At 58.8% G+C, this 24,925-nt stretch overlaps 1 protein-coding gene across 2 annotated transcripts; it reads left to right on the plus strand.

Annotated features, from left to right (window-relative positions):
* On the plus strand, positions 1–24,925 carry ATG16L2 (autophagy related 16 like 2). 2 transcript variants are annotated; one of them, XM_059723082.1, is made up of 18 exons: positions 2–159; positions 10,264–10,339; positions 14,373–14,481; positions 14,980–15,053; positions 15,738–15,989; positions 16,202–16,267; positions 16,720–16,815; positions 18,135–18,197; positions 18,380–18,488; positions 19,286–19,391; positions 19,706–19,776; positions 20,238–20,309; positions 20,647–20,767; positions 21,518–21,623; positions 23,066–23,215; positions 23,505–23,552; positions 23,752–23,853; positions 24,207–24,925. In XM_059723082.1, the coding sequence occupies exons 1-18, from the start codon at positions 9–11 to the stop codon at positions 24,292–24,294; spliced, it is 1,860 nt and encodes a 619-aa protein (XP_059579065.1). In that variant the 5' UTR covers positions 2–8; the 3' UTR covers positions 24,295–24,925. The 2 variants fall into 2 exon arrangements, with proteins under 2 accessions (XP_059579069.1, XP_059579065.1); XM_059723086.1 differs by lacking the exon at positions 18,135–18,197 and having other exon boundaries at positions 1–159.

Below are 24,925 nucleotides of genomic sequence, written 5' to 3' on the forward strand. Positions count from 1 at the left end.
GGGCGCTGATGTCACGGAGCTCCCACCCCCGGGGAGGAGCAGCCGGAGCCGCCGCCGCAGCTATGGCCGAGCCCGGCGGCTGGAAGGGCCACGTCGTGCGGCAGCTGCGGCTCCGCGACCGCCGGCAGCGCGCCGGCTTCGTGGACCTGCTGGAAGCCTGTGAGTGCCGGTGCAGCGCCGAGCACAGCGCCGGGGGCTGCAGAGGGCGAGCCCCGCGGGGTGGGGGTGCCCGTGCGCGTTCCCCAAGAGAGGAGGCAGCGCGGCTGCATCTGCGGCCCGCCCCGCTCCGAGCTGCCCAGGGGCGCTTTGCAAGCAAGCCGGAGGGACCGGGGGCTGCCAGAGACAAGGGGGGGGGTGCATCTGTGCCATGCCCGTAAGGCGGCGGACAGCTGGGTGCGATGCAGAAAGGTCCTGGCCGCCTGTGGGAGAAAGCTCCTGGGCGGTGGGCAGCTACGAGCATCTTGCCAGGAGGGCAAAATGCAAAGGCTTCATGCTTTTAGGGGCTTACGCCGGTCTCTGCTGGAGGTGGGGGTGGGAAGGATGCTCCTGCATCCGCCTGCCACGGGGTTACTACACCTGCCTCGCAGGCACTGGGTGCTGGGGGGTGTCGGGGGCACAGGATGGCTTTGGGGCTTGCCAGGCTCTCGTGGGAGCAGTCAGGGTCTCGCTGCGCTGGGTGGCACGCAAGCACCCCGTCGGGGATCTGACACCCTCAGGGCCTGATCCTGCCAGGGGGGCAGGCCCTGGGGAAGCTGCAACAAGCGGGTTTAGTAGGCACTGGGGGGGGAGGCAGAGGATGGAGGCAGATGGGCCTATAAAAGCACGTGCACCTAGGGCAGCCAGACGTGCGTGCGGCTCTGACTCAGTGTGACGGGGGTCTCGAGTTGCTGCCTTTGCACAGCTCCAGTTTGCTCTTCGACTATCTCTCTTTTTAAGCATTTGTCTCTTCTATTTATTTGTAGGCTAACAATAGCACAGCTCCTTACCCAGATTACATGGCTCAGGCTAGATCCCTCTTCTTGGGGCCCTGCCCTTCCCGTGGTCACAGCATCCTAGCATCGTAGACAATGAGGGTGGGAAGGGACGTTAGGAAGTCACACCTAGTCCTAAGCAGGACCAGTCCCAAATACGTCATCCCAGCCAAGGCTTTGTCTACCCGGGTCTTAAAAACCTCCAGGGTTGGAGACTCCACCACCTCTCTGGGTAGCTGGTGTTTTACTAACCTCCTAGTAAGAAAATTCTTCTTATTTAAAAAAAGGGCTGTATATTTTTAGGTCACCTATCCCGCAAAGTGCCTTAGAGCCATTCATCTGCCCTTCTGGGGCTTTGCCTCGTGTCACGCTGACTCTAAAACAAAACGCTCCATGTCAAGAAAACCCAAGGCTTTAGTAATCTCCATCCGTCTGCGAGAAAGGTGAGGTTTGGAGTCAGCTGCCCGAAGGAAGGGGCTCTGGAGAACACAGCCCCTTTTCTTGCAGCGTTTCTGGCACGACACAAGCAAATGCTTGCTTCCACTTTTGCTTTCTGCCCTTTCTGGGCAGGGCCCTGGGATGCGCTTCCACAAGCTTGTTTAGCCTGCAAAACCAGCTGTGCCGAACCTGTGGGTATCTGCAACAGATGCGCAGGAAATCTTGTGGGCTGTTTCCTTCGTCCACGTGTCTTTCTAAATCAGGATCTGCTGGCCCTGCTGTTGGCTTCCACAGTTCACTCCTGTTGCATGGCGTGGCCTGTTTTGGTCTGGACGCTGACCTCTGGCAAAGCCTGTGTGCTGGATCCGGGACTGGCTGAGCCATTTGGCTGCTGCAATCCCTGTGCTCCAAAGGAAACAAAAATCCTTCCAGGCTGTGCAAGCGTGCAGCCACACACACCTGTGCATGAGCTGACCTTGACCTTTGGTCTGTTATCAGCCTCCGGGAGCTCTCTTTCACTTTCAGTGGCACTTTGCTATCCATGTTATGAGCCTCGGAGAGTCACTTTTTACCCGTCTTCCTATTGCACTTTATTGCTTGGGCTTATCTCTGGAGCCAACCCAGGATTTAAGGGCAGGAGTGTTGTTACCTATTGCTTTGCAAGGCACTGGTCACTGCTGCCACCTGAGATCACACAGCATGTCCTTCCATCTGTGGTGCTGGGCTTTTCTTTCCTATGAGGATGTGCAGCTTTGGGACCTCCAGCCTGGGCTCCTGACTGTCTTTCTTTGGAAAGACTACTCTGTGCCGGCTCGGGTTGTTTTGACCCTCAAAAGGTCCATTGAATCCAGGGGCTCTCTGCTCGGTCCTGCCTAGCTGTTTGCTCCTGCTCCTCTCCCAGGAGCGTCGTGAGGATGGCCAGCACTTTCAGATGGCTGAAAAAAACTCTCGCAAGCTTCACTCTTGCCGTGCATCACTCTCGAGGAGCACATATGCCACAGATGATCGTGACTGGTGGCAGGCACGTCCCTCTGGTCACAGCGTTTCAATCTGTGCAGCTCTCTAAATCTTCGGCCTGGCACTTTGCACTTGATGGGGCATACACCAGGGAGCGGCTGCAGCGTCTGGGATGACGCGCTCCTCAATGCTCGGGGGGGGGACATTATATTTGAGTGAAAAGCAAGCAGCCGGGACCGTGTTCTTACCAAGTTGTTGCTAGCAGGGACAATTCATAGCTCGCTGATCGGTGTAGACAGGCAGACTCATTTCTCCAGTGTAACCTTGTTAAGCACAGCCCGGAGCATGTGTTTCTGTGTTTGCTGCTAACGCGCTTTCAGCTGCGGTGGCAACGGGGACCCAGAGTAGCACTCTTTGTGTTCCTGCCCTAAAATTAGATGCTCTTCATGCCAGCTCACGGCGTCACTAACGTGCCTTTCATAACCTCGCCGATCAGCGGGAGTGCTTTCATTAGACCATGTAACCCTGGGGTTTATTATGGGGTGAGTTCTGCTGGAAAACCTCCCGGAGGGTTACAAGATCTGTTTCGACACAGGACTCCGCGCACCCTCTGCTCTTCCTCCCTTCCTTGTGTTAGCCCCGAGCAGCCTTCGTCATGGAGCAGGCACCTGCTGGGCTTGTTGTTCAGGACAGAAAGTGGGGCCTGGCCCTCGAAAACTTGAGGGCTGAATCTGGATACGGGGGGATGCAGAGGGGGAGCACGTGGAAACGATGAAGGGGTGAGGGTCGGCTGGCACGAAATTACTGTGCAGTACGGGTGTGCGTCTACACGTGCACACCCATACCGCGCAGTAAATATAGTGACTGACTTGGGGTTAAATTTGGTACCTGCATGATGCCCTCGCCTCTGAGTGCTTGTTGCAGGACACAGGTGTCAAATTTACACCCGTTGAGTTACTGCACCAGTAATGCACGTGTAGACACCTTCCTGCGCAGTAACACTCTGTGTGTGGACTGACTCGGGACTAAGTTTAGTCCTGAGTCAGTCCACACACAGCATTAGTGCGCTTTAACACTTGCATGTATAGATGCTGGCCTATTCCCACTTACTGCGCAGTAACTTTAAGCTGGTGTAAATGCACATGTAGACACGGCTTATTTAGACACCGGGGCAGAGGAGGGGGAATGGTTCAAAGGAGAACAGCAAGGTGCCTTTGAAGGGTGTGTGGAGCAGGGAAGCAAGGAAGAGAGCACAAGGGACTTGATTGAGATGGTGAGGCGAGGGCAACCTGCCGTGCATGGATGGGGATGGTATAGGGCTGGCATATGCCTTCCCTGATGGGTGGAGGAGAGGCTAGGTTAGGCCCCATGCTCTGTTCAGTCACCAGCCCTTTTGTGTCTTTTTCTGTGTGCAGTGATCACTTTAGGATCAGGGCAGAGGCCACCAACTCATGCCGTGGAGCCAGCTGCTGATGGGGGCAACTTAAAGCTACCATCCACTTGACTCCCATGGGATCAGCTGGCACAGAGGCGAGATGGCCCCCGTGCCATCCCCCTCTGTACACTTGCATGCGGGGAACAACCCCTAGTAGATGTGCACACAGCCGTCTGCTGTTTGATCCCCCTACCATGTCAAAATGTGCCGTTCCCCAGACCCGAGAGAGAGCACAAGCAGCCACTTGAAAGGCACCGGCTCTCTTTGATCAGAGATGCTGCGGGGCACCCTTGCAACTACAGCCGATCAAGCCAACGTGTCTCACTTCCCAGAGCCTCTCATTTATTTGCTAGTAATTCTGTAAAAGCAACCCCAACACGAGGGCAATGTGATAACCGCACACCCGTCTCAGCAGGATGCCTATCCCAGCAAGGCGGTGGAGTTACTTAGGATACAGCTGCCCGTTCCACCCCAGAGGTAGGCGCATTGTAGCGAGCCAAGCAGGCCCGGGAGAGGCATCGAGGGTGAACATGGACAGCTCTTGAATAGCCTAGCAGAAATGGGAAGGTGACAGGGTTCCTGCTGTCTCCCTCTGGGCTTGCCAGGAATCCCGTTCTCTCTCTGCTACCTCGAGCGAGCTAATTGCATTCATTGCGGAGTCAGGATAACGAGGTCATATTTGCATCTTGGTGTCATTGGGGTGCCGTCGTGCTACGGGATCTTTAATTCTAGCTGCATCCAGCACTCCTGTGCAGGGCGGATTCGTCCTATGTAGTTCAGCGCGGGTGGGGACTCTCTGAGGCTGGAGGTTTGCAGTAAGCTCTGGGGGTAATTTGCCTTTGCCCCATGGCAGGCACACCTTTGATTGGGTCCCTTTTGCTGCAGCAAGAACAAGGCTCTTGGTCTGGACTTTGGGGCATGAGGCTGCTGGGAGGGGGTGCTGGTGGAGGGGCTGGCAAGGGACATCGGTGCTGGGGATGGCATGTAGCGTGGGGGGCGGCTCTCCAGCACAGGGCAGTATTGTCTTAGTATTACCCTGAGGCAGTAACTCTGGGGAAACAAAACCACATCAGTGTTATGCTGCCTATCGCCCTCAGCAGAAGGGCGGTGGGTACGGATGAAGCCATGAGATAGTGGGAGTTCCCCTCCATTGTGGCAGTCCCCATCTCTACACCTTGGGGCCCTTTTACCACCTGGAGTGACCTTTCCCATACCCTCCCTCCTGCCGCCGTGCACCACCTTCCCCAGGCCACTGTGGGTGGCCGAGCTTGGTTCCTCCTGCCACCACTGCACCAGGGAGCTCACATGCATGGCCCGTGCGCAATGACCCCACAGTGGGGCAGCGACTCTGCTCGGCTGGTTCGGGGCTCCGGGTCTTGCATCGGAAACCTCTGGCTCAAGTCCCCTGAGTGGTCTCTGAGCTCTCCCTGCTCCGGGGACAGCGAGAGCGAGTGTCCTGTGCAGGGTGTTCGCCATGAGCTCTAGCAAGTGGGGTCTTCTTGTGGATCCGGGTTCCCACCCCATTTCTTCTCTGAGTAGGGGGTAGATCCCCCCGCTTGCTGCTGACCAGGCTGCTGGTGGGTGACCACCCCTGTGCTTCAGAGGAGCTGCAAGCACATGGATCCATGGTGGGACTCCAGATCCCTGAAGCATTGAAGTGCCAAGGTCCATAAGGGGCAGGGAGCTGAGCAGCCTTTTGTTTTGGTGTTTTGCAGCTTCCTCCTATTTACCGAGCCAGAAATAAGCCCAGTGTTCGGGCCTTTGTGCAACAAGACGCCGCAATGAGTCATCTTGTCAGGCTGCCCTTTCTTCCTGCTCTGCCGCAGCTCCCCACCCGCTCTGGAGCACGGCTGCCCACCCCGTCCCAGGCCCCCCGGTCAAGGCTGAGGCTGGGACTTTGTGCCCTACCTCTGCTCTATAGAGATTAAAAAAAAAAAAAGGAAACCAGGGTTTTGACTGCGGCTTTTCAAATAGGTCCAAGAGAAACGGGCTGGGTGCATGGGTCCGGAAACAACGGTTGTTGGCAGGTGGCTCGAGAGCTGGGCCGGGCTTCACAGAGAGTTGCGTTGTAGCAACAGAGGCTGCGGGAAATGGGCTGATTTAGTGTGAGGAAGAGAAGACCGAGGGGGATTGAATAGCAGCCTTCATCTCCCTGCAGGGGGTTGCAAAGAGGATGGAGCTGGGCTGTTCTCAGTGGGGGCAGGTGACGGGACAAGGAGCAATGGGCTCAAGCTGCAGCAAGGCAAGTTGAGGTTGGATATCAGAAAAACACTTTCTCACTAGGAGGGTGGTGAAGCAGCAGAGAGGTGGTGGAGTCTATCCTTGGAGATTTTTAAGACCTGGGTCATCAAAGGCTTGATTGGGATGAGACACCTGGGGCTGGTCCTGCTTTGAGCAGGGGGGTGGACTAGATGTGACCTCCTGAGCTCCCTTCCACCCGCGTTTGCTAAGACGATAGGATGCTATGAACAGTGCGAGTGTCAGGATGTGGGGGACAGGCCTGGAGGGGGTCTGTGCTCTGGTGACAGCTTGTCCCCTTCCTGTGTGAGCAGCGGTGGCGGCTTGGGGACATGAGCGGCCCTCGAAGACTGGTGCTGCCCCTCGAGCATCTCCTTGTGCTGTGTGTCAAACTGCCCCGGCCGCTCTGCCAGCACCGGACCCCCTCGATGCTGCCTGAAGTCAGCGAGCAAAGAGAGTGCTCAGCGCCTTATGGGTCTGGGCTGCATCCTGCTTAAGGAAGGGGGTCTGTCTTGCAGGGTTGTGGGCCCGTGGCGTGTGCTTTGGCACCCCTGTGGTTGAAGGGAAGTTAGGCTGTAAGTGGATTGAGTCAGAGCCCTGTGACAGCTGGCAGGAGACTGGATTACAGCTGTTTTAGCTCATTAGCTTCATCATCAGGTCCAGCCCAGCCTTCACCTGCCCTGCAGGCAAGGAGTGTTTTCTACAGCTGCAGGGTAAGAGAGGCCTGTCTTCACTGCTCCCAGGCCCTGGTCCTGGAGCTAACCCAGCTGGGGAGAGCACCTGCCCTGCAAACCTGGCTCCAGCTGCAGGTGTTTGATGAGCACGAGGCCCAGGTTTAACCCTTTCCCCCGTGGGCCAGCTAGCACGAGCGGGGAGCACCACTGACCTCCACCTTCAAGTTTCTGGGTATGGATGTGTTTGGCCGGAGGGCTGTGTATCCTCAGCCCTGCTCGGTCCCATCCTACCAGCCTGCGATGGAGCAGAGCCCGCCTAGCGCCGTCACGGGCTGCAGTTTCTCTTCGTGCCAAAGGCACCCGCCTGCTCCGGGGCTGCCCATGCCAGTGCAAGTCAAGCCGCTGGTTGGGATCAACAGGGAGAACGGCTTCGCTGTCTTCCTATCTGTGCCCTGACCGCTCCCACCTTGGCGTGACTAGTTCCCAGCTCATCTCTCCCGAGCGGCAGCCAATGGCACGAAAAATATCACCCCACATCCCCTGGGTCAGTGGTGCTGGTGCACGTGTGCCTACCAGCTCCGGGGGTGGCACGGGGCTGGAGGCACCGCGTAGGCCCTCGGCAGGGGATGGCATCAGCAGCAGGTGGATCAGTGCCTTCCATGAGCAGCTGGAGGAGCTGCGCTGAGCGTTGCACACCAGTAGATGAAATCATGTCCCTGGCTGTGTCTTTGGTAGGGACAGAAATGTCTAGCAACCAGGGCAGCACAATATTAACATCTCAAGGTGCCCGGACACCACGGTAAGGGCCAGAGGGCAAGATAACAGGTTGCTAGAATCACATCGTGTGCGGATACAACCTGGTGGTGGTTACAAGCTCAGGGAGGAGCCACAGGGCAGGCAGGGCTGCGTGTCTCTGTGGTACCACTGGGTATATTCCCTTAGGTACCAGGAGGGTTGGGAGGGCTTGGGAGGCAGTCCTTTTTTTTCACTGGGAAGTTACCCCTGGAGGAAACTTTGTGAGTTCTCTGCACTTGCAACACCACAGAAATGCAGCTGCTTCTGGTGTGGGGCATGATAACTAGCACACTAATGAGGAGGAGGCATGGTTTCTTCAAGGAGACAGGGGGAAGAGCAGGTGCCTGCAGGATTGATGCCTTTTTTGCTGCGCAGAGCAGGTGAAGATGATGCGATGCTAGGGGCATCGGTGTGCTGTCTACACTATAGCTCCAGCGGATGGGCACCAGCAGTGGCATAATGCAGTGACTGTGACTCTCCAATGTGTCCACGTCCTTTCTGTAGTGGGAGGCCACAGCTGGACACAGGACTCCAGATGTGGCCTCCCCAGTGCTGAACAGAGGGGAAGAAGCACTTCCCTCGATTGCTGGCACCGCTCCTACCAATGCAGCCCAGGATGCCGGTAGCCAACAAGGGCACCCTGCTGGCTCCTGTTCGGTTTCTTGTCCCGTGTCCCCCTAGGTCTTTTTCTGCAGAGCTGCTGCCCAGCCCATCAGCCCCCAGCCCGCACCAAGGGAACAGCCAAGCTCCTTCCGTCCTGCCCTTCCTCCCCAGTCATGCTTCTTCCAGTAAATTTGGGTGCCAGCCAGGCTGAGCTTGCAGCAACAGGGAAGAGGCAAGTAAACATTGAAAAGGGAACTGGTGCTGAGCGGGTTTCAGGGGAAGCAGTCAGCTCCCTGCAGGCTGCTCCGGACCGCGGTGCCGTGGAGGGAAGCTGAGTCGGTGTCTCAGGGAGCGCTGATGCCCCAAACTCCAGCCCTGCACTAGGCACGGACAGAGAAGTGCTTTCAGTGGCACCAGCACCCAGAGGCCCTCGAGGGCACCGTGGCTGCTCGTGGTGGGTGGCACTGGGTCTCTCTGAACTCTGTACCCAAACACGGAGCAGCTCTGGCCTATTTGCTGTTCAATCCAGTTTCCTCCGTGGGCTCCAGGCCATGTCCTCAGTCATCCTCCACGGGGGACCAGCCACAGCTCTCTGATCCGGGGGCCAGTTCTTAGCCTTGGGGCTGCTCTAATATGTGTACTCAGGAGTCCTCTACTAGCAGGGGTTGCTGGGATGTGGAGGAGAGAGGATATCCCAGTGGTCAGAGCAGCCCCCAGGATGCCGGGGACTTGTGCTCGCTGCTTATATGGCTTCCGTCTCAGCATCAGCGGGGGCTGGAGGGGGGCGCAGCTCCAGTCTCCCATGCGCCAGTTGAGACTTCAGGGAGGCGGGAATGCCCCCGATCCCATCCAGCTGCTCCTGTGGGCCTTTTCAGCAATTCTGCACTATGCCATGCTGGGCTGTGAGCTCAGGAAACACAGCAACAGTTTCTAGCTCTGCCACCGACTCTCTGTGGTCTTGGTCAAGTCACTTGACTGTGTGTCTCTTGGATAACACTGACCCTCTTGCAAAGGTGCTTGTGGATCTGCCGATGAATGATGCTAAGCATGGCTGTGGTTGTTGTGTGCGCCCTGCTTTTGGAGGCAAAGGTGCGTTCCTGCCACGGATCTCCAGGCTTTCTTTGCAAGGTCCTTTTGTAGCCGGTGCAACGTGCCCTCTTTCGGAGCATCCTCCGGCCTGGTCCTCACCTCTTCTGCCCTGGGGAGCCTGTCAGGCAGGTCGTGGCTCAGAGCCAGCCTGGCTTCTCTTGTTTCCCTCTGCTCAGGACACGAAGAAGTGCCTCCATCAGGGGACAGAGCATTTTTCCCAGCCTGGCTCTATGGTGGCCCCGTGCAGCAGGCTCACTCCGGGGGTTGTGAAAGCTGCTCTTCACCCTCAAAACTCCCCTGGGGTTTGCTTACATGTGTCCTCCAGCACTGCCACAGCTCCACCCCTGAGGAAAGGGGCTGCCCGGTGCTGGGCACAGCTTGTGTGCTAGGGCAGAGGGCCTGGATAGGATATCTGCACAGGGTACATGGGGTCCTGGCTGCCTGCGGAGGTCATTCATGGCCATTTGGATGGGACTGAGACCACCCCAGGTGCTCTCATGGGCCTGTCACTGCGGTGCTCAATGGTTACATCCGGTCGTGGGCAGGTACAGAGACCCCATCTCCTAGTCCAAGCAACCACTGCTGTTGAAAATCATTTATTAGAGAAAAGCCTGGGAAGTATTTGGCCGGCAAAGCAAGTGGTAACTTCCCCTCTTATTACCACTTCTTCTTGATCAGACAGACCACTCTCGGTCAGCTTTGGTCCAGGAGTTTCCCAGCCCCTGAGCCCTGTGAATCCTCCTTCCCAAATCCAGCAGGGATGCTTCCCGCTAGAAGTCACACTCACCGCTGGCCCAGGCAGGCCCCTCGTGGCGGGTTGCAGATGTGGGTTTAACCCTTGGGGTTTAGAGAAGACCCATAGGGCTTGTTGCCCTGCCGCACATGTGGAGAAACCAGTGTATAGCGGCGTGCCTTGGTCAGTCGTGAGCAGAAGTGGGTAATACTGAATGCAACCCACCCCAAGCCACCTTCAGAGAGGGGATCAACTGAACAGGCCCAGTCCCGGTGTCCCCTTTTGCATGAGATGCCTCCAAGCCTCATCTGACCGCATCTTTCCCTGCAGATAACAAGCTGCTGGAAAAGTCCAACCTGCTGGTGCAAGCCCAAGCTATGGATCTCCGGACGGGACTCAGCCCTTGGTAAGCAGGATGCGCCCAAGCCCCCCTGGCCTGAGAAGGCTCCTACTTTGCAGAATAGGGATGCTGTTTTCCAGGAAAGGGGACAGGGAAGAATAGGCAGCCTTTTCCCTGGCACGGCTGGCTCTGACTAGCTGTGGCCGTGCCTGGCCTGGCAGAGGGGAGGGTTGTATAATCAGCCCTTTCTTCTCTGGCAACACAAATGCATTGAGTCACGCCAGGCTCCCAGCTGAGTAAGAGCGGAAAGAGCCGCCTGGTCCCCAGAGCCAGGGGCCTGAGCAGGGTGTGCCGTGCTGCGACGCTTGCCCCAGAGCCAGCTGCCTCCGAGGGAGCAGCCACCCAGCCTGCACACGTGTGTCTGGCACCTCCTCATGCACCAGGAAACCCTCGTTCTGCCACCCTTTGCCACGCCGCGTGGGAGCCTGGCAACGCTACGGATGCCCAGTGGATACTTTTACTGCATTTACCACAGGCAAAGATCAAGCTCCCTAAAGCACAGAGCAATCGTAGAGGAGCGGGACTGCAAGGGACCTGCATAGGTCACGTCTTATCCAACCCCCCTGCCTGACGCAGGACCAGCCTGGTCCAAACCATCCCACACAAATCCATTGTGCAACTTCCCAGGAAAACTGCCATCAACTATGACACAATATGAGACATTGCACTTGAACCTGCCGCTGGGAAAGCAGGGGGACCACAGCTGCCAATGTCCTGCTGCTGTAAAAGGGCGTTAGCATATGCTCAAAAGATGCCAGTGAGAGGCCATGCCCCCACTACAGAGGAAGGCAAACCCCGCTCTAGTCTGTACCAGTCTGAGCGTGGGGAAAAATCCCTTCCTGATCCCAAATGCAGCATCAGTCTGACTATGAGCGGAGGGGCAAGATCCTGCAGCCAGGTGGTCCCAGCAGGAGCATTGGCACAGCCCAGTGCCCATTCCCAGCCTGGGCTGCAGCAGCACCCAGCGCCTCTGGGGGAGGCTTCAAAACCCCCTGACAAGGGGTGGGGGTAGGGAATAGGATCCCCCCCAGCCCCTTGCAAAAACCAGAAGAGCCCAGAAACCTGGGAAATCCCTGTAGTAGTGCACAGGCCTCACTACACTTAGATTGGGATGGGCAAAATACAGCACATGCGCCAGGGTGATTTTGCCTGGCCCATGGTTCATAGATTCATAGATTCATAGATGTTAGGGTCAGAAGGGACCTCAATAGATCATCGGGTCCGACCCCCTGCATAGGCAGGAAAGAGTGCTGGGTTTAGATGACCCCAGCTAGATGTTTATCTAACCTCCTCTTGAAGACCCCCAGGGTAGGGGAGAGCACCACCTCCCTTGGGAGCCCGTTCCAGACCTTGGCCACTCGAACTGTGAAGAAGTTCTTCCTAATGTCCAATCTAAATCTGCTCTCTGCTAGCTTGTGGCCATTATTTCTTGTAACCCCCGGGGGTGCCTTGGTGAATAAATACTCACCAATTCCCTTCTGTGCCCCCGTGATGAACTTAAAGGCAGCCGCAAGGTCGCCTCTCAACCTTCTCTTGCGGAGGCTGAAAAGGTCCAGGTTCTCTAGTCTCTCCTCGTAGGGCTTGGTCTGCAGGCCCTTAACCATATGAGTGGCCCTTCTCTAGACCCTCTCCAGGTTATCCACATCCCTTTTGAAGTGCAGCGCCCAAAACTGCACGCAGTACTCCAACTGTGGTCTGACCAGCGCCCGATAGAGGGGAAGTATCACCTCCTTAGATCTATTCGTCATGCATCTGCTGATGCACGATAAAGTGCCGTTACCTTTTCTGATGGCTTCGTCACACTGCCGGCTCACGTTCATCTAGGAGTCCACTAGGACTCCAAGATCCCTTTCCACTTCTGTGCCACCCAGCAGGTCATTCCCTAGGCTGTAGGTGTGCTGGACATTTTTCCTCCCTAGGTGCAGCACTTTGCATTTCTCCTTGTTGAACTGCATCCTGTTGTTTTCTGCCCACTTGTCCAGCCTATCCAGGTCTGCCTGCAGCTGTTCCCTGCCCTCCGGCGTGTCCACTTCTCCCCATAGCTTTGTGTCATCCGCAAACTTGGACAGAGTACACTTCACTCCCTCGTCCAAGTCACTGATGAAGACATTAAAGAGTATCGGTCCAAGGACCGAGCCCTGCGGGACCCCACTGCCCACACCCTTCCAGGTCGAGACCGACCCATCTACCACGACTCTCTGGGTGCGACCCTCCAGCCAATTCGCCACCCACCGGACTGTGCAGTCATCCAAGTCACAGCCTCTTAACTTGTTCACCAGTATGGGGTGGGATACCGTATCGAAGGCCTTCCTGAAGTCTAAGTATACGACATCCACCCCTCCTCCTGCGTCCAGGCGTTTTGTAACCTGGTCATAAAAAGAGACTAGATTGGTCAGGCACGATCTGCCCGCCACGAACCCGTGCTGGTTTCCCCTCAGCATAATTTGTCCTGCTGGGCTCTCGCAAATGTGAGCCTTGATAATTTTTTCAAAGACTTTGCCAAGGATGGAGGTGAGACTGACTGGCCTATAGTTGCCCGGGTCCTCCTTCCTCCCCTTCTTGAAAATGGGGACCACGTTAGCCCTTTTCCAGTCCTCCGGGACTTGGCCCGTGCGCCACGAGCGTTCGAATATTCCCGCCAGTGGCTCTGCAATGATGTCGGCCAGTGCCTTCAGCACCCTCGGATGGAGCTCATCCGGGCCTGCCGACTTAAAGGCATCCAGTTCTTCCAAGTGACTGCACCAACTCAGGGTCTACGCATGGAAGTCTGGCGCCTTGCTGCTGCCTCTCTACATCCCCAGCGAGAGACTTGTCGTGCCCCTCGCTTAGGGACACTGAGGCAAAGAACTCGTTGAGGAGTTCAGCCTTGTCCCCCCGTCCGTCACCAATTGCTTCTGCCCATTTAGCAGGGGTCCTATTCCTCCCTGGGCCTTCCTTTTACTCCCAATATATCTAAAAAACAATTTCTTGTTGTCTTTTACTTGGGTCGCCATCCTCAGCTCCATGGTAGCTTTGGCCCGCCTAACTGCCTCCCTACAAGCACGAGCAGAGGAGGTATACTCCTCTTTGGTAATCTCTCCCTGTTTCCACTGCTTATATGCCCCACTTTTTGCCCGTAGGCTGCTCTGCATTTCTCTGGTCAGCCAAGGAAGCCTTCTGGCCCCTTTCCCTTTTTTTCCTCGCATCGGGATCATCTCCCCTTGTGCCCGAAGGATCGTTTCCTTAAGGCACAGCCACCCTTCTTGGGCTCCCATCCCTTCAAAACTCCTACTCTGCAGTGCGTCCTTGACTAATCACCTGAGTGCATTGAGATCAGCTTTCCTAAAGTCTAGCACTTGCACCCTACTAGTTACCTTACCCACTCGCCGTCTTATGGTGAATTCTATTATTAGGTGATCACTGTCCCCCAGATGGCTACCGATCTGTAGATCTCCTACCATGTCATCCCCCATTGCCAGTACCGGGTCCAGTAAGGCATCCCCCTAGTGGGACCGTGTACCTCCTGTGTCAGGTGGAGGTCCTGCACACAGGATAGGAACCTGCGTGAATGGTGGGACTTCGCTGTCTGCGTCTCCCAGCAGATGTCTGGGTAGTTTAGGTGTGTCCCTTGACCCCACAAGTGGCCAGTCCCACCACCCCGGTGTATGTGGCTAGTCCCACCGCCCTGGGTGCTGATGTGGATGACACCGGTCATCCTTATGGTCCATTAATCCACTCCAGTGACTGCACCCCATCCCGTGTCCCAGTCTTTCAAGGCAATCCAAGGAAGCCAGAGGATTTTGGAGCACTTAAAAAAGTCACTTTTGGAGCGGAGAGGGACTCCCAGCTTTAAGGGTAGCAGAGCTTGTGCTGCATTGTGGTCTAGTGCTAGAAAAGCTGCAGGAGCTCAGACTCGGAGAGCTGCCCCTGCCATTACAGCCCTGTCTTGGAAATGCCCAGAGCAAACAGTTCCGCGAGGCTCCTCCTGTCACCGGCTGCCTGCGTCTGGGTTTGGCCCGGAGATGACGGGAATATTTCTGAACCTCTGCTTCGCTTGCAGGTCCCCCTGGGAGCCCCCCAGCCCTGTGCTGGACCCCACGGTAGTGCTGCAGACCACCAAGATCAAGTACCAACGGCAGATCGCGGAGCTGAAAGACTTAAGCGGTGTCGTGAGTTTAAAAAAAGATGCTAAAACCGTGGCTGCGCCCCGGAGGCAGCTGGTGCAGTGGCAGTGGCTCAGGAGGGAGGGCTGCAGCATGGGGGTAGCTCTGCCAGGGGGATCCTGGAGCTCCCCCAGCTCCCTGCGTCCAGACAGGGGTCTGGCTGGGCCATTGCAGGGAGGCATAGCCCCCCCATAGCAGGTTTGTAACACAGGGCTGTGTGTCAGCAGTTTGGGGTCTGCCTCGTGCTCGTACAGCGCCTTGCACACAGAGGTGCTGCTGCTAGCACTGTTAACACAAGAGCAGAGCTTGCAAAGGGCTTTGGAAAAAACCCTGCCCCTCAAAGCCCTTCCCAGCCTTTCTAGCTGGTGCCCATAGCTTGGAGATCAGGTTGGCTGGGAAATGGGTTTCAAAGAGCATGGCGGGCCCAGTACATCGTGCACGTTTCCCCGCCTGGCAGCTCCGCGGGCCTGTCGGAGAGCTGAGAGGCCTCTGTCTGCTTTGCAGCTGGCGTATCACATCATCGAGCTGAACACGATCCTCAAGGCCAAGGAGACCGAGCTGGAGGTGCAGAGAACCAGGTAGGGGCGGCCAGACCCGCTGGACGGTGCTGAGTGACCACCACTGCCTGCAGCGCTCCCTGCCTTGGGGCCTGTCATCGTCGCGCCCCTGCCATTATGCAAACAGCCTCATCTGCAGGGGGTGCGGGTCTGCTGCAGCTCCCAGGTCCCGTTCCACCTCTTGATGATCAGGGGTATCATCCTGCCATCCCAGGAGTGACCGACAAGGCTCGGGCTCTTTGGCTTGGAGACGAGAAGGCTGGGGGGGGTGATAGAGAGGGCACTTGCTGGAATTTGCTGGAGGCAGATTCGAAGCAAACCCGAATCAGTACTTCTTTACGCAGCCCGACGTTAACTGGTGGAACTCCTTGCTGCAGGAGGAGTCTGGCACAGAAAGGACTAGACTCAGGGAGGACGGGGTCGTGGGAGCAACTGGAGAGGACGGTCCAGGCTGGATGCTCTGACATCCCTAAACCAAGGCTGTCCAGCTTCTAAGGGGACAGGGGCTGACTACCCCATGGGCTGCACCAGCGGGGGATACATGACCATGGGTGGAGCTGCAAGTAGATCTTCAGTGTGACACTACTTTTATTCTTGTGAGGTACCCAAGGGGACCCATCTCCCACCCTGCTTGAGCCCTTAAACAGCCATGATCACCGTGTCTGGCTACATGCCATCAAACTGTCCCCTTGTGTCTCCTCCCAGGCTGGCCTCTCTGCAGGGCCAGGTATCGGAGCTGGAGGGCCAGCATCAGCAGCTGCGGGGGCAGATGAAGGGCCTGGGCCGGGGCAACTCGGCCGTGAAGCTGGAGTACGACGCGCTGCGGGACTGCTACCGGTGCCGGGAGTGCGAGCTGCGCAGGGAGGTCGAGAGGAGCCAGGAGCTGACCGAGAGCCTGGTGCGGAAGAAGGCCAAGGCTGCCGAGTACAAGAACTACCAGAACGAGAGGTTTAAACGGTGGGTTATAGGCCTGGGAGACCGGGCGAGGTCCCTCGCTGCCCCGGGCTCAGGGAAGGGAGCCTAGCTCCCATGCTGACCATGGCGCGGGTGCAGCTCCACCAGCATCAGCAATAGCAGCATCCCCGGTGTAGATGGGAAGCCGGGGGCCCTACCTGCCCTCAGTTTGGGATTCGGGGACACTGCCGTGACTTCCCATCCTCCCCTTGCAGGGCAAAGCATGACGAGCTGTTCAGGCAGCTGAAGAAGGTGACAAATGAGACCATCAGCATTGACATGTGAGTCAGTGGGAGCCCCAGACCCCTTGCACTACCGGTGGGTGGGTGGGTGGTCAAGCCGCCGCGCTGAGCATGGAGCAAGGGACAAGTTGGCGGGGAGGCCCTGGCACATGAGACAAGGATGGGCATGGCTGCCTGCATCAAGGACAGCGAGACTCAGCAAAGGCAGGCGTGCCCAGGTCAGTGGTGAGCCACAGCTCCCCGTGTCCAGGTGGTGTGTCTGGGTGGTGCCCCGGCAGCTGCAACCAGCTCCTGCTCTTGGCCCTGTTGCTTTGTAGCTGCTGGCTACGTTTGGGAGGGCGACAAGAGCTTAGATGGGTGGAAGAAGCTCCCTTGGTGGGATGGTTTCCGCTCTCAGGGCGTACTTTTCTCGGGGTGCTCACCTGCTCTGCAAACCAGCCGTCGGAGAAGCCCTCGCCCCAGGCTAACACGCTGCCTGCTTCTCCCTGCAGTGGCCCAGAAGTGGTGAAGCCAGCCAAGGGGAAGGGGCCCAGCCAGGATTTCACCAAGCTGGAAGACTGCGAGAAGCCAGGGAAGAGACCATTTAGGTAGGGAGGTGCTGCTGGCTCCTAGGTGAGGCGATGGGGTCTCCAGCAAAGCGGAGTCAGATCACAGCTCTGGAGACACTTCCCTCCTATTAGAGCAGAGAGGCAGGGGGACAGGCTGCCCAGGGGAGCGGAGGAGGTGGGATAAGTCCCGGACAGGGGGGATTAGGGTCATAGGATCGTTGCAAAGTCAGGCTGGAAGGGTCCTTGGGAGATCACATCTGCTCAAGGCAGGACCAGCCCTGGCTAAACCATCCCCGCCACGTGTCTGCTCTTGAAACCTTGCAAGGAAGATGCCCCAGCTCCTGTTTCAGTGTTTGCCCAGCCTCAGAAAGTCACTCCTCATCTCCAGCCTCAGTTTACCCTGCTGCAGCTTGAGTCCTGTCCCCTGCAGCCACAAAGACAAGCCCGTCTCCAGCCTCTCTTCAGGGACTTGAAGACTACAGGGGCTTGAGCCCGCACACACACACGCTGCACACGACAGTACGGGCTCTTGCAGGCTTTTCCTCCACTAGGACCTAAGACCACTGCAGACTAGCTGCGAGGAAGCCAGGTGGGAAAGCTGTACGAGTCCTGGGCCTGCAAGGAGTCAAAGCCCTGAGAGGCTTGTGTGGAAACGAGTTAGGTGACGATCACAGCTCGAGGGCTTGAAGGTGGTAGAGAAAACACCCTGGTCCCTTTAGAAACCAGATGACCGCACTGACCTCTCCATTGCCGGCTTGCCCGGCTGAGTCAGGGGCGTGTGAGGCCGCGGGGATGGCTGTGAGTCAGCTCTGTCCCGTCCTCTGTGCTTGCTCACTGCTTCCATGGTTTGACCTTGGTGGCCTAGAGACGGGCGAGTCGACCTCAGTCGAATCCAAACCAGCCTGGATCTCGCCAAACCCGAAGCACCCTCTGGCTGCCGGGCTCTGTCTGAGGATGCTGTTGCCAGCACTTGGCACGAGCAGCGTGTCCTGCTCAGGGGCTCAGGCCCTTCCTGGAGGAGGGTGATTAAAGCCCAGCACCGAGACTCAGGACTTCTGGCTCTGACACTGACCTGCTCCGTGACCTCGGGGGAGTCACTTTGCTTCCCTCTGCTTCTCTGGATACCAGGGCTGTGTGTCTGGAGGCTGGAAGTGCCATCACTAGTGCAAATGCTGGCTGCTGCTTCACGCTCACCCTCCCATCGGTCACACCTCCTGCCCTCTGGCTTCTGTTTGACATGGCATTCATCGCTGGCGGTCGGGAAGGACCCCTTCTGCTGTCCTTCCCACCACCCCGGCCCATTCCCATCCATACCGTTCTCATCCATTGCCTTCTTTTCTGTTTGGCATCTAATTTAGATCATCCTCAGCCACCTCCATGACAATCGCCCGCTGTGTGGATGTGTTCAAGGGCTTGTTTGAGTAAGTCCGGTGTGTGTCTAGTGTCACGGGGGCCTGTCTGTTGCGGCGGGTCGGAGAGGTTCCTCTGTCACCCCCCACCGCCCTCCGTCAGGGCATGATCTGTCGTTATTAAATGTGTGAGGGGCCTGGTGCCCCTGGCAGGGTGGTCTGCTCGTGCTGGCACCCAGCCCTGCCCTCCTTAGTTACAGGCTGAAGCGTGGGAACTCGGTCAGCAGCCGCTTGGAGTCAAGCTACTGCTATGTGCCCGCCTGCGTCGTGGCCTGCTTGCCATCCTTCATCAGTGACATCCAGGTAAGAGCTCTCTGGAGCGCTGCGCCTCCAGCCCTTCTCCTGGTTGACCGCCCTGCCGAGCCTCTTCCTTGCCCCCAGCCCCTGCCAGGATGCATGTCCCTGCTGGGGCTGATTCTGCGTCCCTCTCCGTGGTATCCGGCAGCGTGTCTCCCGCCTGCCCAGGCAGCATGCAGGCTCTCAGCTGGTGGATCAGGACAGCTGGCAGCCACCAGCTAGCCTCCCCTCCACTTCTGTCACAGCCCCCTCTTTCTACCCATCCATGCTGCCCATGCCCATGTGTGTGCTCCCGGAGGGGCACGGGTGGGCTGTCAGGGCATGGGGCGGCAGGATGTGTGCGGGGCATGGTGCTGCACGGAGAGGAAAGGAAGCCATGTGCTTGTGGCACTGGATACGGGACTCAGGAGATCTGGGTTTGCTGCCTGGCTCTGCCACAGCTCACCTTGGTGCCCCTGGGCATGTCCCCAGCGGCGAGTGGGCTCACCCTACTCCTGGTGCCTGTCTTGCCCGTTCAGGTGGTGATTGCTTTGAGGCCAGGGTCCTCTCCATGTCCTGCACCAAGTAGACCCTGTCTTGGTTGTCATTACTGAACTTTTGGTAATAGCCGCCACGCGCTGAGGCTCTAAGCCTGGGATGTCCCACCCGAGGCTGCCAAAAATGGGGCCATGAGCGAGGGCCATTTATGGGCCAGTGCCCGGAGGTAGGCTCGGGGGTCCCCTTGCCTTGACCGCATTAATCCCCGTGGAAAAGCATCATCCTTGCTACGTCCTCCATCCTCCCGTTCCCCCCTCTCCCCACAGGAAGCGCACCTCTCGGAGGTCAACGCCGTCAAGTTTTGCCCCAGCTCCACCATGCTGGCCACGGGGGGCACCGACAAGCTCATCAAGCTCTGGAACGTGGTGGGAGGTGAGCCGGGCCGTGTCTGGCCCCGTGGGGCAGCAGAGGGTTAAAGCATCGGTGGAGGGTATTGGCAAGCTCACTTCTTGTCCCAATTGGAGCCCCGCTCCATGCTGGGTGGCTCCCTGCTTCTCTGGTATCTTCCCCGCTTCCCAGAATATCCAACCCTAGGAAGCTCCTCTCCTGGCAGCCAAGCTCCTCCATAACCCCGTTACTCAGGGAGGGAAAACTGAGGCACGAAGTTGCCCCTGCGTTTGGGGGCTTGCTGCTTCTCTGAGACACTGAGCGGAGCGGGGATCACCGCCGTGTCTGTCTGCTCTCAGGGAGGCTGGAAAGCGTGCGGACCCTGGAAGGTGCCAACGGCAGCATCACCAGCATCGAGTTCGACCCCATGGTGAGTGCAGGGCCGGGGGGGCACGCAGGCCCCGGCAGCCCGCATGGCTCTGGTGCGGGGGGAGCGTGTGCTGAGCATGGACGGCAGATGGCAGCAGTCAGCCGTGCATGGGAGCCGCCTGCCCTGCCAGCTGCCTCCACGCCGGCCACGGGGTGCTCAGCCTGGCAGGCGCTTGCTTCCTTTTCCCGGCTCCCTTGCAGGGTGTAGCGACCTGACACCCTTGGCATCTGTGTGACTGCCAATGGCAAGGGCAGCGGCAGCCCCCGGTGAGCCCCCAAAATGCCAGTGGTCCCAGGGCCAGGCCTGCCGTGACTTTCCAGTGGTGCTGAGCTGCCCGCCACGGTGCCATGAGACACAGCTGGAGCCCCTTGCTCAGGGACCCTAGGCCATGCCGAGAAAGCGCTGGCTTGGCATGCTCCACCACGGACCCCTCTGCTCACCCCTTCGCCCTTCTCCTCCAGGGCTGCCAGATCCTGGCGGCATCCTACAACAAGGCAGTGCAGCTGTGGAAGATCGAGGACTGCAAATCCAGAGTGAGTGCCCTTTCGGGCTATGGCTGCTCGGGTTGGCATGGTCAAGGGGCTAGACTAGGGACTGCTTCATCCCTGTCTCTTCTAGGGCAGCAGAAGGGTGTGAGAGGGGTGCTGGGGGGGGATGTGTGCCCAGCGGGTCATGCCGTGTGCCAGCCACCACGTGCTGCATTGGCTGCTGGGAGTGACAGGGAGCTGTGATGTGCCCAAAACCGTGTGCATGCATTCCCCAGGGGTGCCTGCAGCAGACAGCAGGGCTGCAGGTCTTGGGCAGGGCGGGTTGCTTTCTGGGGTGATAGGAGGGGGGTCCCGTGACCAGCCCCGGGCTCTGTGCTTGCAGGAGACGCTGACGGGCCACACCGACAAGGTGACGGCTGCCAAATTCCGCTCCACGCGCTACCAGGCGGTGACGGGCAGCCGAGACCGGACCGTGAAGGAGTGGGATCTGGGCAAAGGGGCCTGTAAGTGGCTGCAGTGGGCGCTGTGGGAGGGGGAGCTTGGCTATGCCAGCTGCATAACCTCCCCCATGCCAGCCTGGCTCCCCAGGTCACCAACCGTGGCTGCTGCCAGCACCGTCCACCAAAGAGCAGGCCAGGGGGTGCCTGCAGCTCAGAGTGACAGCCGTGCCCCAATACCAGGGCTCCCTCCCTCGGGCACTGTGACTGCCTGCATGGGGAAACTGAGGCACACTGCAGGGAAGTGCCTTGCCTGGGCCTGTGGCACCAGTGTCCAGACTTGCAAGCCCGTGCCATGGTGGCATGGCAGTGCCAGAGCTACCACAGTTTCCCTCCTTTAGCCCATGCCCATTCTGTGGTACAGTACATCTCCTTGGGGGGGTCTGCACACAGCTCCTGTCACCCTGGCGCGGCTGTTGCTGCATCACGGCAGCCCCCAGATGACCCGGCTCCCCACCCCTCTATCCCAGACAGGGATGCACAGGAGGCTGGTATGTCCCTAGCAGATCTCTGAGCCACACATGGCATCCCCTGGCCCAGCCCAGTGGTTCGATGCCCCATGGGGGCTGTCGTATGGGAAGGAATAGGCTGCTGCAGAGGCGGGTGACCCCAACAGCCCTGTCAGACCCCCGGAGCCACGAGTGCCCGGCAGTCTCTCTGAGTAAAAAGCATTCCCTGCAAGTGCTTGGCCTCTGCCAGGGCCCTGCCGTGCCGAGCCAGACCGGTACGGCACTCACAGCGGCACTGCTCCCGCAGGCTGCCGCACCATCGACGTGTGCTCGTACTGCAACGATGTGGTGTGCTGGGAGAACATCATCGTCAGCGGGCACCACGACAAGAAGATCCGCTTCTGGGACAGCAGGTGACTCCTCTGCCCGGGGCTGGCTGGACAGCTGGGCCCTGTGCTGAATCAAACCTATGGGGAAACTGAGGCACAGTGTAGCGACAGCTCATGGGCCGCAGAGGGAGGCAGTATCAGGGTCATGGGCCACCAGGTTTCAGCCCTCTTGGCCTGGCTTTGGGTTGCAAGGGGCTCAGTGCCCAGCTGTATCCCTGCCCCTGGGCAGGTGTCTCCACGTTGGTGCCTCATTCCCCTGCTGGAGGGCTGGGCTGGCCCTTTGCCCGAGTAGCCAGGGGGGTCTGTCTATGACTGTCCCAATCCTGTCGTATATGCCCCACGAGGGCTCAGAGCGCCGGGCACCGGGGCTGGGACGGAGACCGCGGCCGTGCCCTGAGCGGTTCTTGCAAGGAGAGCAGGGTGCAAAGGGGCAGGCCAGCTGGGTCGCTCCGTGCCTGGTATCCCTGGTGTCTGTAAGCACGGCCACAGCACAGGAGAGACCGCTGGTGCCCGCAGCACATGGGGGCAGGGGGCACGATACCAGAGCTGCTCAGGATATCAGAGGGGGTCTCAGCTGGATGGCGCTCAGCCCTTCCCTAGCAATCAAGTGGGTTGTAGCATCATTGAATCATAGGCAACGAGGGCTGGAAGGGACCTTGGGAGGTCACATCTAGTGCAACCCCCTGCTCCAAGCAGGACCAGCCCCACCTATATCATCCCAGCCAAGGCTTTGTCTAGCCGGGTCTTAAACACCTCCAAGGATGGAAAGTCCACCACCTCTCTGGGTAACCCGTTCCAGCGCTTTGCTACACTCCTAGTGAAAAAAAATATTCTTGATATCTTACCTAAATTTCCCTTACTGCAGCTGGAGCCCATTGCTCCTTGTCCTGTCATCTGCCCCCACTGAGACCAGTCCAGCTCCATCCTCTTTGCACCCCCAGCAGGGAGGTGAAGGCTGCTATGCAATCCCCCCTCGGTCTTCTCTTCTGCAGACTACATCAGCCCATTTCCCTCAGCCTCTCCTCACCAGCCATGTCCTCCAGCCCCCAAACATTTTCATTGCCCTCCACTGGACTCTCTCCAATGTGTCCACATCCTTTCTGTAGTGGGGGCCACAGCTGGACACAGGACTCCAGATGTGGCCTCCCCAGTGCTGAACAGAGGGGAAGAATCACTGCCCTCCATCTGCTGGCACCGCTCCTACCAATGCAGGCCAGGATGCCGTTAGCTTTTTTGGCAACCCTGCTGGCTCCTGTTCAGCTTCTTGGCCCCTGTCCATGCAGTTTGCTTCTGCTATCAGGCATCGCGGTTCCTGGCTGGGCCCCAGGGAGGGTGTAGAGCGAGGAGGCTTTGTGGATCTTAGGAGTTGGCTCTGTGCAAGACAACCAGGCGCAGGGCTGTGCAGGGATGCTGGGACCCTCTTTGCACTGCTGCCTCCGTGTAACGCCTCCCACGTGCCACCCCAGGGGCCCGCGGTGCACCGAGGTGATCCCGGTGGAGGGGAAGGTGACCTCCCTGCACATCAGCCAGGACCAGATGCACTTGCTGAGCTGCTCCCGCGACAACACGCTCAAAGTCATCGACCTCAAGATGAACAACGTCCGGCAGGTCTTCAGGTGGGCGCCTTGCATGGGGGGCATAGGTGGTCTGTCCCTCCCCTCATGCAAGCTGGGCTCAGGGGGCTCCTGCTGCCCTGCCAGCCCCTGGCCTGGTCCCTCCCATCCCGTCTGCATTGGGCTGTCCCCAGCCATGATGCTGAGGCTCATCTGTGCTTGCGGCAGGCAGAAGGGAGCTCTTCTGGCACCCTCTCCTGCACCCCGGCCCCTCCTGCCCTGCATGGGGGTCCCCAGGACAGTGTCAGACCTCTGCCCCGTTCCCTTTACCTGGGTCTCCTTGTGTTCACAGCGCTGACGGCTTCAAGTGCGGATCCGACTGGACCAAGGCGATATTCAGGTGAGCCCCGGGGGCAGCGTGCAGTGATTCTGCATGGGGGATATTGCCTTGAGCCAGCCTCACCCCATGCCCAGCTGCTGGGGGGTGGGCAGGTGACGAGTGCTGCTGTGCCCCAGCAGGTCAGGCCCCACCAGCCCAGCCCCATGCCTGGCGTCTCCTACCCCATCTGCCCTTCCCCGCTCTCTTCTCTCTCCCCCAGCCCCGATAAGAGCTACATCCTGGCGGGCTCCTCGGACGGGACCCTCTACGTGTGGAGCATGGAGAACGGGAAGCTGGTGACAAGCCTGCCGGGGTTGCACGGGTGAGGGGCTGCAGGGGCTGTCTGGAGGGGGGGCAGCACCCCGGTGAGGTCTTTTGGGGTGGGCTGGAGCTGGGTGCGGGGGCGAGTGGTGCCCTAACCTCTGGGCAGCATGCAGGGCAGAGCATGGGCTGTGCCCACCAGGGAGTGGTGCGGGGAGCTGCACATCCTGGGATCTCTGCAGCTGCTGTCACTGCCTCATCAGGGATCAATATTGGATGGGGATGAGCAGACCTGAGCGGTCCCTTGATTCCCGCTGCAGGCCACCATGGCATTATGCCTGCGTCTCCTGTGCCTCAGTTTCCCCATGAGGTAGCAGTCTCCTCCTGCAACTCCCTCCTTTGTGTTCCCTGCAGAGCCTCCGTGAATGCCGTGGCCTGGTCCTCCTCAGGCCAGCATGTCGTGAGCGTGGACCAGGGGAAGAAGGTGGTGCTCTGGAAATAGCTCTGGCCAGCTCCTAGCCCACCCTCCAATGCTCGCTGCACCCAGCTGATGGCTCCCTGGCTGCAGCCCAATCCACGGATGCAGCAGAGACAGAGACTGAAGGGCTGGGGCTAGGGCACCTGCCACCCACATGCTGCTCGGCCCTGCCAGCTGCCACAATGCCCAGCGCCTGCGCGGTCTGCCCAAAGCAGGCACCTTTCTCTTAGAGGCAGGTGGGGGCTTGGCAGGAGCTGAGGGGCTGCAGGATGCACCCGGAGCCCAAACCCGCTCTACCTGCTGTTCCTGGCACGCTGCGGTGGCTGCAGAAGGCACAGCTGGCACTGAGCCCATATAATGGAGGGGACAAGTCGGTCCTGAGGGGAGCACTGGGACTCGAATCACAACGTGAAGTCCTCCCGACCTCCGACTTCCACTTCCAGCCAGCTCCGAGATCCCCAAACCCCAGGCCCAGGTGAGGGCAGGGCAGAGCAGAGCTCCTGTCCGCTCCCCTGGCGCTGGCCTGGGAGCCCCGTGTGCGGACACAGACACTTACTGTTCAGACCCTGTGCTAGGGGCACATGCGTGTGCAGGCTGTGTGCCCCCGCGGGGGACTGTTGTGTTCTCGCACCGACCAATACAGCTTGGAAACACG

The sequence above is a fragment of the Alligator mississippiensis genome, chromosome 1, assembly GCF_030867095.1.
Source record: "Alligator mississippiensis isolate rAllMis1 chromosome 1, rAllMis1, whole genome shotgun sequence".
Classification (NCBI taxonomy): Eukaryota; Metazoa; Chordata; order Crocodylia; family Alligatoridae; genus Alligator; species Alligator mississippiensis.

Bases quoted from the DNA above. Each gene is read 5' to 3' on its own strand.
- ATG16L2 (XM_059723082.1), top strand. From the start codon at position 9: ATGTCACGGAGCTCCCACCCCCGGGGAGGAGCAGCCGGAGCCGCCGCC. The intron at 10,340-14,372 runs GTAAGCAGGATG...CTTCGCTTGCAG, and splicing joins CGGACGGGACTCAGCCCTTG to GTCCCCCTGGGAGCCCCCCA. The intron at 20,310-20,646 runs GTGAGTGCCCTT...CTGTGCTTGCAG, and splicing joins TCGAGGACTGCAAATCCAGA to GAGACGCTGACGGGCCACAC.